This window comes from Myotis lucifugus, unplaced genomic scaffold (genome assembly GCF_000147115.1).
Source record: "Myotis lucifugus unplaced genomic scaffold, Myoluc2.0 scaffold_1584, whole genome shotgun sequence".
Classification (NCBI taxonomy): domain Eukaryota; kingdom Metazoa; phylum Chordata; class Mammalia; order Chiroptera; family Vespertilionidae; genus Myotis; species Myotis lucifugus.
Window position 1 is genome coordinate 105 of NW_005872632.1, and position 13,405 is coordinate 13,509.

Genomic DNA, 13,405 nt, shown 5'->3' on the forward strand with positions numbered 1-13,405 from the left:
TCTTGAGACGATCATCGTGCTGTCTGTGTGCTGTCCGTGTGCTGTCCGTGTGCTGTCTGTGCGCTGTGATGTGTGCTGTCTGTGTGTAGTCCGTGCTGTCTGTGTACAGTATGTGCGCTGTGCTGTGTGCTGTCTGTGCTGTCTGTGTGTTGTCCGTGCTGTCTGTGTGCTGTCTGTGCTGTCTGTGTGTTGTCCGTGCTGTCTGTGTGCTGTCTGTGCAGCGCTGTGTGCTGTCTGTGCTGTCTGTGTGCTGTCTGTGTGCAGTGCTGTGTGCTGTCTGCTGTCTATGTGCTGTCTGTACTGTCTGTGCTGTCTGTGTGCTGTCCGTGCTGTCTGTGTGCTGTCTGTGTACTGTCTGTGCTATCTGTGTGCTGTCTGTGTGCTGTCTGTGCTGTCTGTGCTGTCTGTGTGCTGTCTGTGTACTGTCTGTGCTGTCTGTGTGCTGTCTGTGCTGTCTGTGTGCTGTCTGTGTACTGTCTGTGCTATCTGTGTGCTGTCTGTGCTGTCTGTGTGCTGTCTGTGTACTGTCTGTGCTGTCTGTGTGCTGTCCGTGCTGTCTGTGTGCTGTCTGTGTGCTGTCTGTGCTGCCGTGTGTACTGTCTGTGTACTGTCTGCTGTCTGTGCTATCTGTGTGCTGTCTGTGCTGCCATCTGTACTGTCTGTGCTGCCCTGTGTGCTGTCTGTGCTGTCCTGTGTACTGTCTGTGCTATCTGTGCTGCCATCTGTACTGTCTGTGCTGCCCTGTGTACTGTCTGTACTGTCTGTACTGTCTGTGCTGTCTCTGCTGCGCTGTGTGCTCTCTGTGCTGTCCTGTGTACTGTCTGTACTGTCTGTACTGTCTGTGTGCTGTCTGTGTACTGTCTGTGTGCTGTCTGTGCTATCTGTGTGCTGTCTGTGCTATCTGTGTGCTGTCTGTGCTGTCTGTGCTGTGCTGTGTGCTGTCTGTGCTGTGCTGTGTGCTGTCTGTGTACTGTCTGTGTGCTGTCTGTGCTGTGCTCTGTGCTGTCTGTGCTGCGCTGTGTGAGGGGCAAGGGCGGGCTCTTGTGCTGCTGTTTCCCAGGCGTCGGGAGCCCTAGGCTCTTCCCGTCTTTCCTGAAAGGCATAGCCTCTCCCCTGGCCAAAGAGAGAAGGGCAGTTCCCTTGGGACCTGGAAGTGTCCCTGGAATGTTGACCTTTCCGTGTAGTGTAACGTGTTGACCCTTCCGTGTAGTGTAACTGTTGGCCCTTCCGTGTAGTGTAACGTGTTGACCCTTCCGTGTAGTGTAACGTGTTGACCCTTCCGTGTAGTGTAACATGTTGACCTTTCCGTGTAGTGTAACGTGTTGACCCTTCCGTGTAGTGTAACGTGTTGACCCTTCCGTGTAGTGTAACGTGTTGACCCTTCCGTATAGTGTAACGTGTTGACCTTTCCGTGTAGTGTAACGTGTTGACCCTTCCGTGTAGTGTAACGTGTTGACCTTTCCGTGTAGTGTACCGTGTTGACCTTTCCGTGTAGTGTAACGTGTTGGCCCCTCCGTGTAGTGTACCGTGGGCTTCATCTGGGTGCCGCTTCCTCTCTGTGAATGACACTCGGATGCTGCTCGGTCTGCACTGTGTTTGGATGAGGAGCTAAGGCTTCAGTGAAACCCAGCTGTTCAGCTGTCATTAGGGGGGTGACCAGCCGCTAGTTAGTCTCCACCTTCTGGCCGGGTCTGTGGGCCTGGGACTGTCCTCCGTCCCACACAGTGTGGCCTGTGCCGCTCACCGCGCGTTTGGAGGCTCGGGATCCGAGAGCAGTGAGCCCCGTCCCATGCCCGGTGTGGAGGTGGGTGCGGAAGCTCGCAGACTGCGGGAGGCTCGGTGTCGGCAGAAAGCTGTGCTAGGCCCCGCTTCGGAGCAGGCTCACGCCTGCTGTTTCCATGTAAATCCTTTTGAAATGCGAATATTCCACTGCAAGCCCGCCTCCTGCCACGCGGGGGAAATGAGCGGACACGACGTAGCTGTCAACTGCTTGTGCCTGTAGCGCCGGTACCAGTGTCACAGACCGGGTCCCGGCGCTGAGGGCAGCAGCCGGTGCCTGCTCCCCGCGTGCCCTCCTCCGCGTGCCACCGGCGGGAGGCGCGTAAGGGATGTGTGGTGTGTGTTGCAGGATCGGGACGGCGGCGCTGGCCGTGCAGGTCGTGGGCAGCAACTGGCCGAAGCCGCACTACACCCTGCTGGTCACGGGCCTGTGCCGCTTCCAGATCGTGCAGGTGCTGAAGGAGAAGCCGTACCCCGTGGCCCAGGTGGAGCAGCTGGACCGGCTGGAGGAGTTCCCCAGCGCCCTGCAGACCCGGGAGGAGCTGGGCGAGCTGTCGGAGCAGTTCTACAAGTACGCGGTGCAGGTGCGCGCCCGCGTTTCTCAACACCTTTCCTTCGGCCGTCGCTGCCCTGAGATGCGACGGCCTGGTTGGGCGGTGCAGCGTTAGGGCTGCGTGTGTCTGAGTGAGTCAGTAATATACCTAACGTGTGCATTTCACTGTGCTCGTCTCTGGGGTTGTGCCTCAATCTTCCTAGGACACATTAGCCAACCCTTCCTAACACGTTTCCAGAAAGTACTTCCAGAATTTTTCTTATAACTTCTGGTGTCTCCAAACCAGACAGTTACTAAACACGAATAGTTTTAAAACTTAAAAGCACTGCCATTGTCACTCGACTGTCTGGGCACCAAGTTATGTAAGTCACGCTTGTCACCGTGGAGGAGGCGGATGAGCCCGCGGTGGCCGTTCCGAGCGAGGGGCCCGCAGGTTGGAGGTGGGCTCGGGACAGGCCCGCCATGTCCGGAGCAGGAGACGGCGGCCCCTCGTGGCTCTGAGCGCTCCCACCAGAGCAGCTGGCACGCCCTCGTGTCTCAGGGCTCACAGCCACGTCTGTGTGAGAGGAGCTGGGAAGCAGCCCGGCCACATCCAGACGGGGGCACAGCCTGTGTCCAGCCCGTGGATCCCAGTTACTGAAAGCGCCCCGAACTCCGTTCTCTCATAGAAATCATTCCCAGTCGGCACTCAGATTCTCATAATCCGAGGGTCCTGCTGAGAAGCAGTGTTTCAGCTCCTGGTTTGCTAGCAGGTTAGCCTCGGCGGTGCGGCTCTCCAGCACCGGGCCTCCTGCTGGGTGACGTAAGAGGGTGCCCTGTGCTTCAGGGCAGGGGCCGCGACGCCTGCAGCTTCCTCAGTGATGGGGTGTGTGTGTGTGTGTGTGTGTGTGAGAGAGAAAGCAAACGGGCAAGAGGTTAATAATTGGTGAAGAATATATAGTTCATTGTACCATTGCAACTTTCCAATAAATTTTAATTTTTCTCTAAATAAAACCACAGATTTGTATACATTAGTATTATCCACGTTGGAGCCCTTTTTGCTTTTTCTTCTGTTTGACGTGTTCCTCTGAGGCCCGCGCGGCAGTAACGGCCCCTTCCCCTCACCCCTTGCAGCTGGTGGAGATGCTGGACATGTCCGTCCCCGCGGTGGCGAAGCTGAGGCGCCTCCTCGACAGCCTCCCCCGGGAAGCCCTCCCCGACATCCTGACGTCCATCATCCGCACGAGCAACAAGGAGAAGCTGCAGGTACGGGGGCCCACGGGTGCGAGGCCCTTGGTCACGTTTCCGCTGGGCCTAGAGAGCGAGGCCACGCGAGCCTTCAGTGAGGCTGCTGGCGGCTCACGGGAGGAGCGAAAGGGACCCTAAAAGTGACGGCTTTTACTCGCGTCACCAGCACCGGCACTCGTCAGTTTATGGAGAAAGTTAAAGCAGAGAACAATAACACAGATATTTAATCCAACTTCAATATATAAATATACTCCGTCCACCGTTGTTAAACGCGTGGAGCCGTGCCCTTTCCCTGTGTGGGCTGCTTGGGATTCTTGGTGTTTCTTAAGTAAAACACACCGTGATGCGTTACCTATAATTTTCCATTCCTGTTTCTTTAGAGAGAAATGAGTTTTAAAGAAAATCATCAAGTTCAAGATCTTAGATGTGCATGTTTTTCCCCAAATCGTGAAAGTTCTCTTGCAAACTTACTTTTACAGTATTTTTTAGCAGCCTGCTTTGTTGAGTCTTCCCCCACTGGGGACTGAGCCCACACCCTGGGCATGTGCCCTGACCGGGAGTCCAACCAGTGACCTCTCAGTTCCTAGGTCAGTGCTCAAGCTGAGCCACACGGGTCCGGCTAAACTAGTTTTTATTGAAATCACCCTCCTTCCTTTATCAGTTTATTTAATACTTAAATCCAACTGTTGTAACAGGAAGTGCAGCCGACGCAGACAGACTGGGTGTAAGCAGGGATCCAGTCCCCGGCAGGAGCGGGCGGCGGCAGGAGCACCGGCACCTGCTTCGGGCGCGAGCAGGGTGCCCGTTACCCTGACGTGTCCGTTGCCGCCACACCGGCAGGGGACGGTGGCGGAAGGTGCTTCTAGTCTCTCGTGTGTGTAAAACTTCAATGTTCTGAGCCTCGAATTTGTTTAGACCGAATGTGTAGGCACATTCTAGGCTTTCGGAGGATAATTCTCAGAAGGAGTGGCCATACAGTGTGTGTTCTGTTCTTGCTCTTGGGACAGTACACGTGGCTTCATTTTTAAATGGAAACTCGAGATGCTCTTTGGTCTTGTTTAGGGTTCTGGTGTCCGTGCCAGACGGCCTCACCGAGTTAATGCAGTTACTGTGGTTGTGTTGGCCGCAGGGAGTGGTGACCCCTGGAAGGAGGTGTCTGACGGTTGACGCTGCGCCTCTGCCTGCCTGGCCGTGGAGCGCGTGTTTCTAGTAACGGGCTCGCTCTCGCTCCTTTAGATCCTGGACGCCGTGAGCCTGGAGGATCGGTTCAAGGCGACCATACCGCTGCTCGTCAGGCAGATCGAAGGCCTGAAGCTGCTCCAGAAAACCAGGAAGCACAAGCAGGACGACGAGAAGCGAGTCAGTGTCCTCCGAGCCCGTGTCTTCGGGGGCCCTGTCTTCCTGGGCCCGGAGGTTCCGTGTGGGGGGAGGGGTGGTTTAAGAAAAACATGGGGTCGCCCGGCTGGCGGGGCTCAGTGTCTGAGCATCGACCCAGGAACCAAGAGGTCACGGTTCGATTCCCCATCAGGGCACAGGCCCGGATTGTGGGCTTCATCCCCAGGGTGGGGCGTGCAGGAGGCAGCCGGTCCATGATTCTCTCTCGTCATTGATGTTTCTATCTCTCTCCCTCTCCATTACTCTCTCTTTAAAACTCAATAAAAACACATAAAAAAAGGGGGGGATTTACCAAGCCATTTTCTTTTTTGCCAAACATTGTGTTTTCTGTACTTTGAAAATTAGCGAATGCCTGCTATGAGTTGAACTTCTTTTACGGGGCGTGATGTTAAGAACAGACGAGGACTCTTCCGGATGCAGGGCCAGGGCTTGGCTGACTTTTTGTTTCCAACTGATTGATGTTTCGATTTGCATTTAGTCAGACTTCACCTTCCGTCTTCTCAGCCTTGCGTCCTCGCCCTCCGTGTGGGAAGACAGCAGCTGCGCTTTCCCCAGAGAGCGTTTTACTTGACTCAACACCACCATTTTCTCTCTTTTTAAAAATTCATCTTTATTGTTGAAAGTATCGCAGATGGACCCTTCTTTTCCCCACTGACCCCCTCACCTCACTCCTCCCCCCGCACCGATTTGTGATCCCTTCACTATCACACGTGACACTCCATGGAGGGTGGGCCCGGCTGCAGGCGGCCTCGAGCAGCTGGTTTATGGTGGTGTGTGGGCAGGAGGGAGGGAAGGGTGGGAGTGAGGCCTCCCCCTGGGGGGCCTGGGGGAGCAGCAGGAGGGAGAGAGGAGCCCTGGTGCTGACGCCCGCTCCCTCGCCCGCCCTCGGCCGCAGGTGATCGCCATCCGCCCCATGCGGAGGATCACGCACGTCCCCGGCGCCCTGGAGGAGGAGGAGGAGGAGGAGGAGGACAGCGACGACGTGGTCCTGCTGGAGCGGAAGGTGCGCACGTCCAGCATGCCCGAGCCGGCCCGCCGCGTCTGCCTCAAGGAGGTCAAGAGGTGAGCGCCACGCCTGCCCGCGCGCTGGCCCCGTCCTGCTCGCTGATGTTCACAAGGGGGGCCCGTGCAGCATCCCCAGCTGGACGCCCAGCCGCTCGCTGCGTGTGCGCTGTCCTCCTCTTCCCTTCACGGGGCCCCAGACCACTGCCCCCCCCCCCAGGTCGGCACTGCCGGCTCCAGCTTTCCTGGCACCCCGCTCTCAGGGTCTCTCTCCACCCCATCCGGACCCTGACCCCGAGAGTCTCGGTACCCCCGGGTCCCCGGCTCCGTGAACGCTGCGTGAGCGACACAGCCCCTCCCCGCATACGCACTCCGGCGTGCTCCCCACGGCACCTGCCCGTGCCCTGTCGTCAGGAGCGGACCAGCCTTTGTTCAGACTGTTTGTCCACTTCCCATTGTGCGCGTCACACGTCACTGTTTCTGTCGGTCACACGCGCGAGGCAGGGCCTGCCACCCTCCCTGTGCAGGGGGTGCAGGGAGGCCCGGCGGTGTGCGGGCTGAGCACCTTTGCTGGGTCATCTCGTCAGTAGAAAACCCCCTGTTGGTTTGCATTCCTGTAACGTTAGAACTGCTTTACCGTGTTAGTGAGTCGTAATGAGCCGCAGAAAGACCTGCCTTTCCGAGGTTCACAGGGAAGAACGTTAGTGGATGCGCTGAGGGGCGCCTCCTGGGGCTCTGGCACCTGCTAATAGGTGTGGGCCGTCCATGTGGACAGAACGCGCGCTGCTTATGTTCTGGGAGCCGCGTTTTTTATTAAGTATCTGGTGTTGGCTTCGATTCTGAGCTGACTTCAACTCTAATGTAAAATAAAAACACATAATTAGCCCTGGCTGGTGTGGCTCAGTGGATAGAGCGTTGGCCTGCGGACTGAAGGGTCCCAGGTTCAATTCTGGTCAAGGGCACATGCCCAGGTTGTGGGCTCCATCCCCAGTGGGGGGCGTGCAGGAGGCAGCTGATCCATGATTCTCTCTCATCATTGATGTTTCTCTCTCTCCCTCTCCCTTCCTCTCTGAAATCAATAAAAAATATATTTTAAAAAATGATAATCCTCTATAATAAAAGCCCAGTGACCGAACGGTAGAATGACCAGAACGACCGGTCGACCAGTCCTGTGAGGCACACTGACCACCAGGGGGCAGACACTCAATGCAGGAGCTGCCCCTGGTGGTCAGTGAGCTCCCAGAGGGCCAATCCCTGCAGGCTACGCCCACCCCCATGAATCCTGTGCACTGGACCTCTAGTAAAAAAAAAAAATAAAATACATAATTACCGTGTAACAACGGTGAGGCGCTTAGATCTCACCCTGATGAGGAACCTGGTGGTGCCACCTGAGTCTCTGGGGGGTCCTTACGCTGACCAGGCCACATTTCCAGGGCAGAGTCAGACGCCGGGTCCCCACCCCTCCCCCCAGCGTGCGGGTGTTGCTTTAATTTTGTTTTGTAACGTTCCTTCAGAGCAAAAGAAATGTGTCATTAGCCAGATTTTAAAAACACTTTTTCAGATTTATTTAACAAATACAGGGTGTTCCCCCCCCAAAATGTATATACACTGTCACAGCTGATAGCTCAGTTTTGAAACTGAAATGTATTTTTTTAAAAAGATACATCTTTATTGATGTCAGAGAGGAAGGGAGAGGGAAAGAGAGATAGAAACATCCATGATGAGAGAGAATCATTGATTGGCTGCCTCCTGCAGGTCCCCTTCTGGGGATCAAGCCCGCAACCCAGGCCTGTGCCCTTGACTGGAATTGAACCTGGGACCCTTCAGTCCGCAGGCTGATGCTCTATCCACTGAGCCAGACCAGCTCGGGCAAAAACTGAAATGTATTTTAATAAACACTGCCTTTATAATTATTCAAAGTGTGTGTGTACATCTTTTGGGACACCCTGTATGTATGATATGTCTGACCAAGCCATGGAGGTCAGCTTGGTTTTTCTGTGTTAATGGAATTCTTTATTCTTGAACACGTTTGCTATGTATTCTTTCTCCACAGACTCAAAAAAATGCCTCAGTCGATGCCGGAATACGCTCTGACCAGAAACTACTTAGAGCTCATGGTGGAGCTGCCGTGGAACAAGAGCACAACCGGTGAGCCCCCCGCCCAGCCCGCCGTGTGCCTGCGGCGCAGTCACGCACCCTCCATAGCGCCCCCGCCGAGCGTCCTGCTCTCACCTTCGCCGATGTAGGTCAGCCGCAGACTGAGCCCGTGTCACCGCGGTCTCGGGCTCCCCGAGAGTCCCTGGGCCTGATTGAGAGAAGGGGGTTCCGTGGTGGGTGAGATCTCGGTCGGGGGTGGGGGGGGGGCTGCCCTCAGCTCCCGCCGCTGCAGGGCCCACTGCTCCTGTAGAAACTGGATCTTCTTAAGCAAAAGAAAGCCCAGTCCCGGCTCCCCAGAGACTCGCATAGGAGGAGGCAGGCGTGCTCTGGTCACCTCTAAGCTATTCGGGCTCCTGCCGGCCTGGGGAGGGGTTCCCACTGACGAGTCCCAGGTGCCCAGACGCTCTCTGGGGGTGACCCGACAGACCGGCTGGACATCCGCGCGGCCCGCGTCCTCCTGGACAACGACCACTACGCCATGGAGAAGCTGAAGAAGCGGGTGCTGGAGTACCTGGCCGTGCGGCAGCTCAAGAACAACCTCAAGGGCCCCATCCTGTGCTTCGTGGGCCCCCCCGGGGTCGGCAAGACGAGTGTGGGGAGGTCCGTGGCCAAGACGCTGGGCCGCGAGTTCCACCGGATCGCGCTGGGAGGAGTGTGCGACCAGTCCGACATCCGGGGACACAGGTGGGTGCTCCCCTCGCCCGCCTGTTCCTCTCCCTCCTCTTGGTTGGCGAGACCCCCCCAAGCACAGCGCAGGGCCCCTCTCTCTCCGAAAGGGCTGTTTGGGATGAGGGGGAGGACGTGGAGCCTCGCCGGAGTGGGCACCTCCGCCCTGGGGTCGCCGTGGCATGACTAGTGGTGGCCAGGGGTGACTGGGCAGCCTGATGCCTTGGTGTCGCTTTGGCCCAGGGGCGTTTCGTAAATAAGGACCACACCCTGGAGTCCAGCTTGGCCCGGCGGGAGGGGCCTGAGAGACCCGTGTGTCAGGGTGGCAGCTTAAACTGCTTTTAAGGAGGCTGTTCTACGGGGGGCTCTGTGGGGGCAGAGAGGGGACATCTACAAGACGTTCAAAAGTAAAGATGCATTTCCGAAAGAGAAGGCTGGCTTACGGCAGGGTAAGTGGTATAAGCAGGAAGGTTAGGGTCACTGAGGCTTATCCTTGCGTTTTTGACACTTTTTCTATAAAAGGGCCTGGAACTCTAAGACCCGAGTCTGGTCGGTGTGACCGTGGGGTCAGACGGTGCTACGGTCACGGTCACGTTCTGTCTGTGTTCTCTGTCGCTCAGACCGGGAGGCGTTCGTGTGGGGTCCATGCCGTGGCGGCTGCAGGCTGGCTGCCGTCAGTGCGTGTGCGACGTGTTCAGGCTGCGGTGGGGCCTGCGCAGGAGCCTGACTGCAGCTAAACTGCAGCTGCCCTGCGTCCCGGCAAAAGGCATGGAGCGGAGGGGGAAGCTCCTGTCCTCAGACCAGCCCGGGCGGGTGGTTAAGGACGCCATTGTCCCCGGCGGCTTTCAGGGCACAGCGACGGCCTGAGTGTGGGTGGGACTTGGGTTGCGGGGGGAGGGGAATATGCTGCTTTTCCATCATCTCCTTTTCCATTTGCCTGTTTCCAAGGTCCCCTGGGCTTCGGCTGGGCCAGGAAACTTCAGGAACTTGCATGAAAGTGGTCCTTTTATTCTTTTTCTTGCTTGTTTGCAACTCTTCTGCATGAAAGGAGAGTCACCCAAGACTTTAGTAGATGCAGTGGGGCAGGCACACGCTTGTCCCCTGGACTGTCCTGTCCTCGCAGCGCCACTAGAGGCTGCCGTTGGCTCGGTAAGAAGCTGGCTCCTGGGCCCAGGGCCGGGAGCGAGGGAGCGACGGAGGCTCTCCCCACCTGCCCACCTGCCACGGTTCGCGCGCTCGCTTGGGGTTCTGTTTCCTCTGTCATCCGTGGCCCCGTGTGCGTCGGCCTTGGATGGGACTTGGAGAGTGACTGTGGGGTTGTCACGTGACATTAAAGTCACGGGGAGGTGAACACGCAGGGTAACGCGTTCCGTTTCTTTTCCGGGCTGGAAATTGCCCAGCTCAGTTGAGGCTTTGGAAAAGCGGCCCCTCGGGAAGCCCCGGGCACACCGGGCAGCGCCCCATCGAACAGCTTTTTGTTCCCTACTTTCACCTCTGACTGCTCGGGGGCCGGGGTTAGGTCCTGCACGTGTCCGTGTGCTTTTCATAAAACCCAATCTGTTTGTAACACTGTGCCCCCATAATCCCTGTTTCTCGCGTGATGACTCGTGGGCAGACTGTGGGGAAGGGTGTTTTCCTGATGCCGTGGTGGGCGGCATGTGGGCCTAGTTCTCAGCACGCCTCCTGGACATGGGGGGCTCACCCTCCTCTGTAAGCTCCTGGCGCTGACAGGTAGCACCTGCGCGCTGTGCCGCATGAGGGCACTTCCTGTGTGACGGTCATAAGAACACGGAACCTGAAGGAAGAAGAACTTGTTTTGTAAATGAAGGTTGTGTTTTTGCCTGAAACACGGGAACTGAGCTCTGCGGCCTGGATAGAGGCAGTGATCCCTGCGGGGAAGAGGCGCATGGTGTTGTCGGAATCGGTCTGTGAGCACTAAGCCAGGTTCGCAGGCCCCTCGTGGGCACGCCCTCCCTCGCCATCACCAACCAGGCGTGTGGTCCATTCACCACCAGGGCCACCGGCCCCTGTGCCCCCGAGGACTCACTGCCCACGGCTCTGAGGTCATCGCAGTCTGGAGAGGAGGTCACTTGAAAACCTGTGGGGAGCGGGCGGAGGGCGGGTGGGCTGCTGGGGAGAGGAGAGGCGGGGATCCCAGTCCCGCCTGGGTCAGAGTGCTGGGCGGGGGGTGGGGGGGGGACACAGAGGAGAGGCAGGATCAGCGCGACCTGGGTGGCGTGGGTGGGAGGAGCCCCCCACGGGACAGCTGTACACTTGGGAGACGCCCTGGGTTTGGCATTCCAGTGCTGGTCATGTGCTCCCAGGCGGGGCTCGCGGGTCTGTTTTCCCTGCCGCTGAGTAGGCCCCTGTTCTGCAGTTTAAAATAGCCGAGGACACAGAGCGGCTCTGTGCTCCCCTCCGCCTGCTGGCCCCTCCTCGCTCCCCGGGCCTGGGCTCCAGCCTGCGCCACAGCCTGGGGGTGTGAAGGGAGCTGCTAATGTTAGAAATTGACTGTAAATAACCGAAGAGTTCAGCGATAGCGATAGCGAGGTGGGAGATGGGGGGGAAAAGGCAAGGCTTGGTTCCATTTAGATCGTAGACTGGGCGAGCGGTAGTGACCTGACTAGACAGGAGGCCGCGATGAAACGGGGTGCGTTTCTGCGCAGTGACGTTCGCTGGCTTTCCCGAAAACGGTCACACAGGCGACCCTCATTCTGACGTGGCAGAGCTGCCTGTGACGTCATAGCACATCCCAAAGCAGCACTGGGCTGGGCTGTGCAAGGGAGCGTGCAGGGTGGACAGTCCAGTCAGTGCCCGGATGGGTGGGTTTCCGTGTGATGCTCTTGACCCCAGGCCTCTGACCACCAGTAGTGACAGCTGACTGCCTCTGAAATGAAGGAGTTTGGAGTTTTTCTTTGTGGGGGGCCAGGGGGCTGCATTTTGAGTGGCCCTTCCCGCCGATTCTGACTTCCTCATGAAGGCGAGGAGGCTGTACCAGCGTCTCCCTGTGCAGATGTCGTGCTGGGGGTGGGGTGGGGTGGGGTTGGGTGCCGGAGGGTGCGGCCTGGGGACTAAAGTCAGAGGGTTGGGGCATCTTGGAATCGGGAGGAGTAAGAATTGTAACTGTGCGACTTAAGTGTAATGTTTTCAGTGTCACTAAGTGGCCAGCATGAGGTACGTGGCTCCAGTCCCGTGGATGCTCGCACCAGACTTGGAGAAGAAGGGACACGGTGACTCGGATGCCGTGGGCCTCTCAGGGCTTGGCTGCCTCCCGTGCTGGTCCCTGGGCTCCGGTGGCCCTGCTCCTGCCTCCGGCCGCCCGGGACCCATTCGCTTGCTTCCCGCAGGCGCACCTACGTGGGCAGCATGCCCGGCCGCATCATCAACGGCCTGAAGACGGTCGGGGTGAACAACCCGGTGTTTCTGTTGGACGAGGTGGACAAGCTGGGCAAGAGTCTGCAGGGCGACCCCGCCGCAGCTCTGCTCGAGGTGAGGCAGGCGAATCGCTTTCTGCGTCCCGCGTCCCAGCGAGGCCGAGGGGACTCCCCGCTCGTGTGCGTGTGTGCGTGTGCGTGTGCATGTGCGTGGCGGGGGGTTAGGCCCGGAACCAGGTCCGTGCAGACTGAAGTCGGAAGCAATTCGAGGTGTAAATTAAAGTGTCTGAGAGAGCTTCCTTTTTCCAGGAATTCTCATTTTTTCCTAGTTTATTTGCATCAAAGAGTTCATCAGAGCCTTGTGCCTGCCTTTTGCTTAGAGGCCGCTAATTCTGCAAGGTTATTAGAAAGGCAGCCCGCCTCCCGCCCCGGCCCAGCCCTCTTCTGCGCTGTGGCTCTGCCGGCTCGTCCGTCCTCACAGGGCCCGGCTGTTTCACTCCCGTTTGAACCCGTGTGCAGCGCGGTTTGTCTCTGCTGCTGCAGTGCAAGTGGCCACGCGTGGGCGGCCGGAGCACGCGGGCCGTTCGGAACCTTCTTTCGAGCCCCGTGCAGGCTGCTGCGCAGAGTCCCGGGGCCTCGGAGCGTGAACACGACCAGGGCTCAGCGTCCTAGGAATCCAACCGCCGAGCTGCCTGACGTGCCCAGTTAACACGTCCCCGTTGACGCTGACAACCTGCGCGTTAAGTGCGTCTGTCCTGTGCCGGGTCCGAGGCTGGCGGCAGCGCGTCCTCACCAGCTCCTCTGGTCCCGCGTCCCCCTTTCACTGGAAACTTGTCCCAGGCTTTCTGATAGCGTCTGAGGAGGAACATGCGCATCGCCATGTCCCCTACAAATTCAGAACGCTGCGCACGCTCCCTTTCTGCTCCCGCAGCGGCGGGAGGGGTGCCCCCCCGAGGGCGCTGGCTCTGCGGGCTGGTAGCTCAGTGCTGGCCGCCCGCGAGTGGCTGACATAGGTGGAGGGATAAGGCTGAAAGGGTCATTGGTGCTGCTGTGAGCTTTTGTGTCTTCCAAAGTGTGACACTCAGCATGTTTCTTCAGAGTGTGGGCGTGTGAGGGAGGGCGCAGGGCTCCGTGCTACCCCCGGGCCTCCCCAACCAGCCGCGCCGGGCAAAGCCAGCGCTCGCTGCCGCGGCCGTGGTCATTCCCTGGAGCTGCCTCGACAGTTCCGTGTCGCCCTTCCCCGCAGTGCTGG

General features: G+C 58.2%; 1 protein-coding gene across 1 annotated transcript in view; it reads left to right on the top strand.

The window, feature by feature from the left end:
- The first annotated feature begins 1,883 nt into the window (after positions 1–1,883).
- Positions 1,884–13,405, top strand: part of LONP2 (lon peptidase 2, peroxisomal) — a 27,965-nt gene continuing 16,443 nt past the window's right edge. The window contains exons 1-8 of the mRNA XM_023748616.1: positions 1,884–1,900; positions 2,129–2,363; positions 3,446–3,577; positions 4,796–4,918; positions 5,850–6,016; positions 8,010–8,104; positions 8,539–8,797; positions 12,127–12,268. Of these exons, the coding sequence (XP_023604384.1) occupies positions 1,899–1,900; positions 2,129–2,363; positions 3,446–3,577; positions 4,796–4,918; positions 5,850–6,016; positions 8,010–8,104; positions 8,539–8,797; positions 12,127–12,268 (1,155 nt within the window). The 5' untranslated portion in view covers positions 1,884–1,898. The remainder of the gene's footprint in view (positions 1,901–2,128; positions 2,364–3,445; positions 3,578–4,795; positions 4,919–5,849; positions 6,017–8,009; positions 8,105–8,538; positions 8,798–12,126; positions 12,269–13,405) is intronic.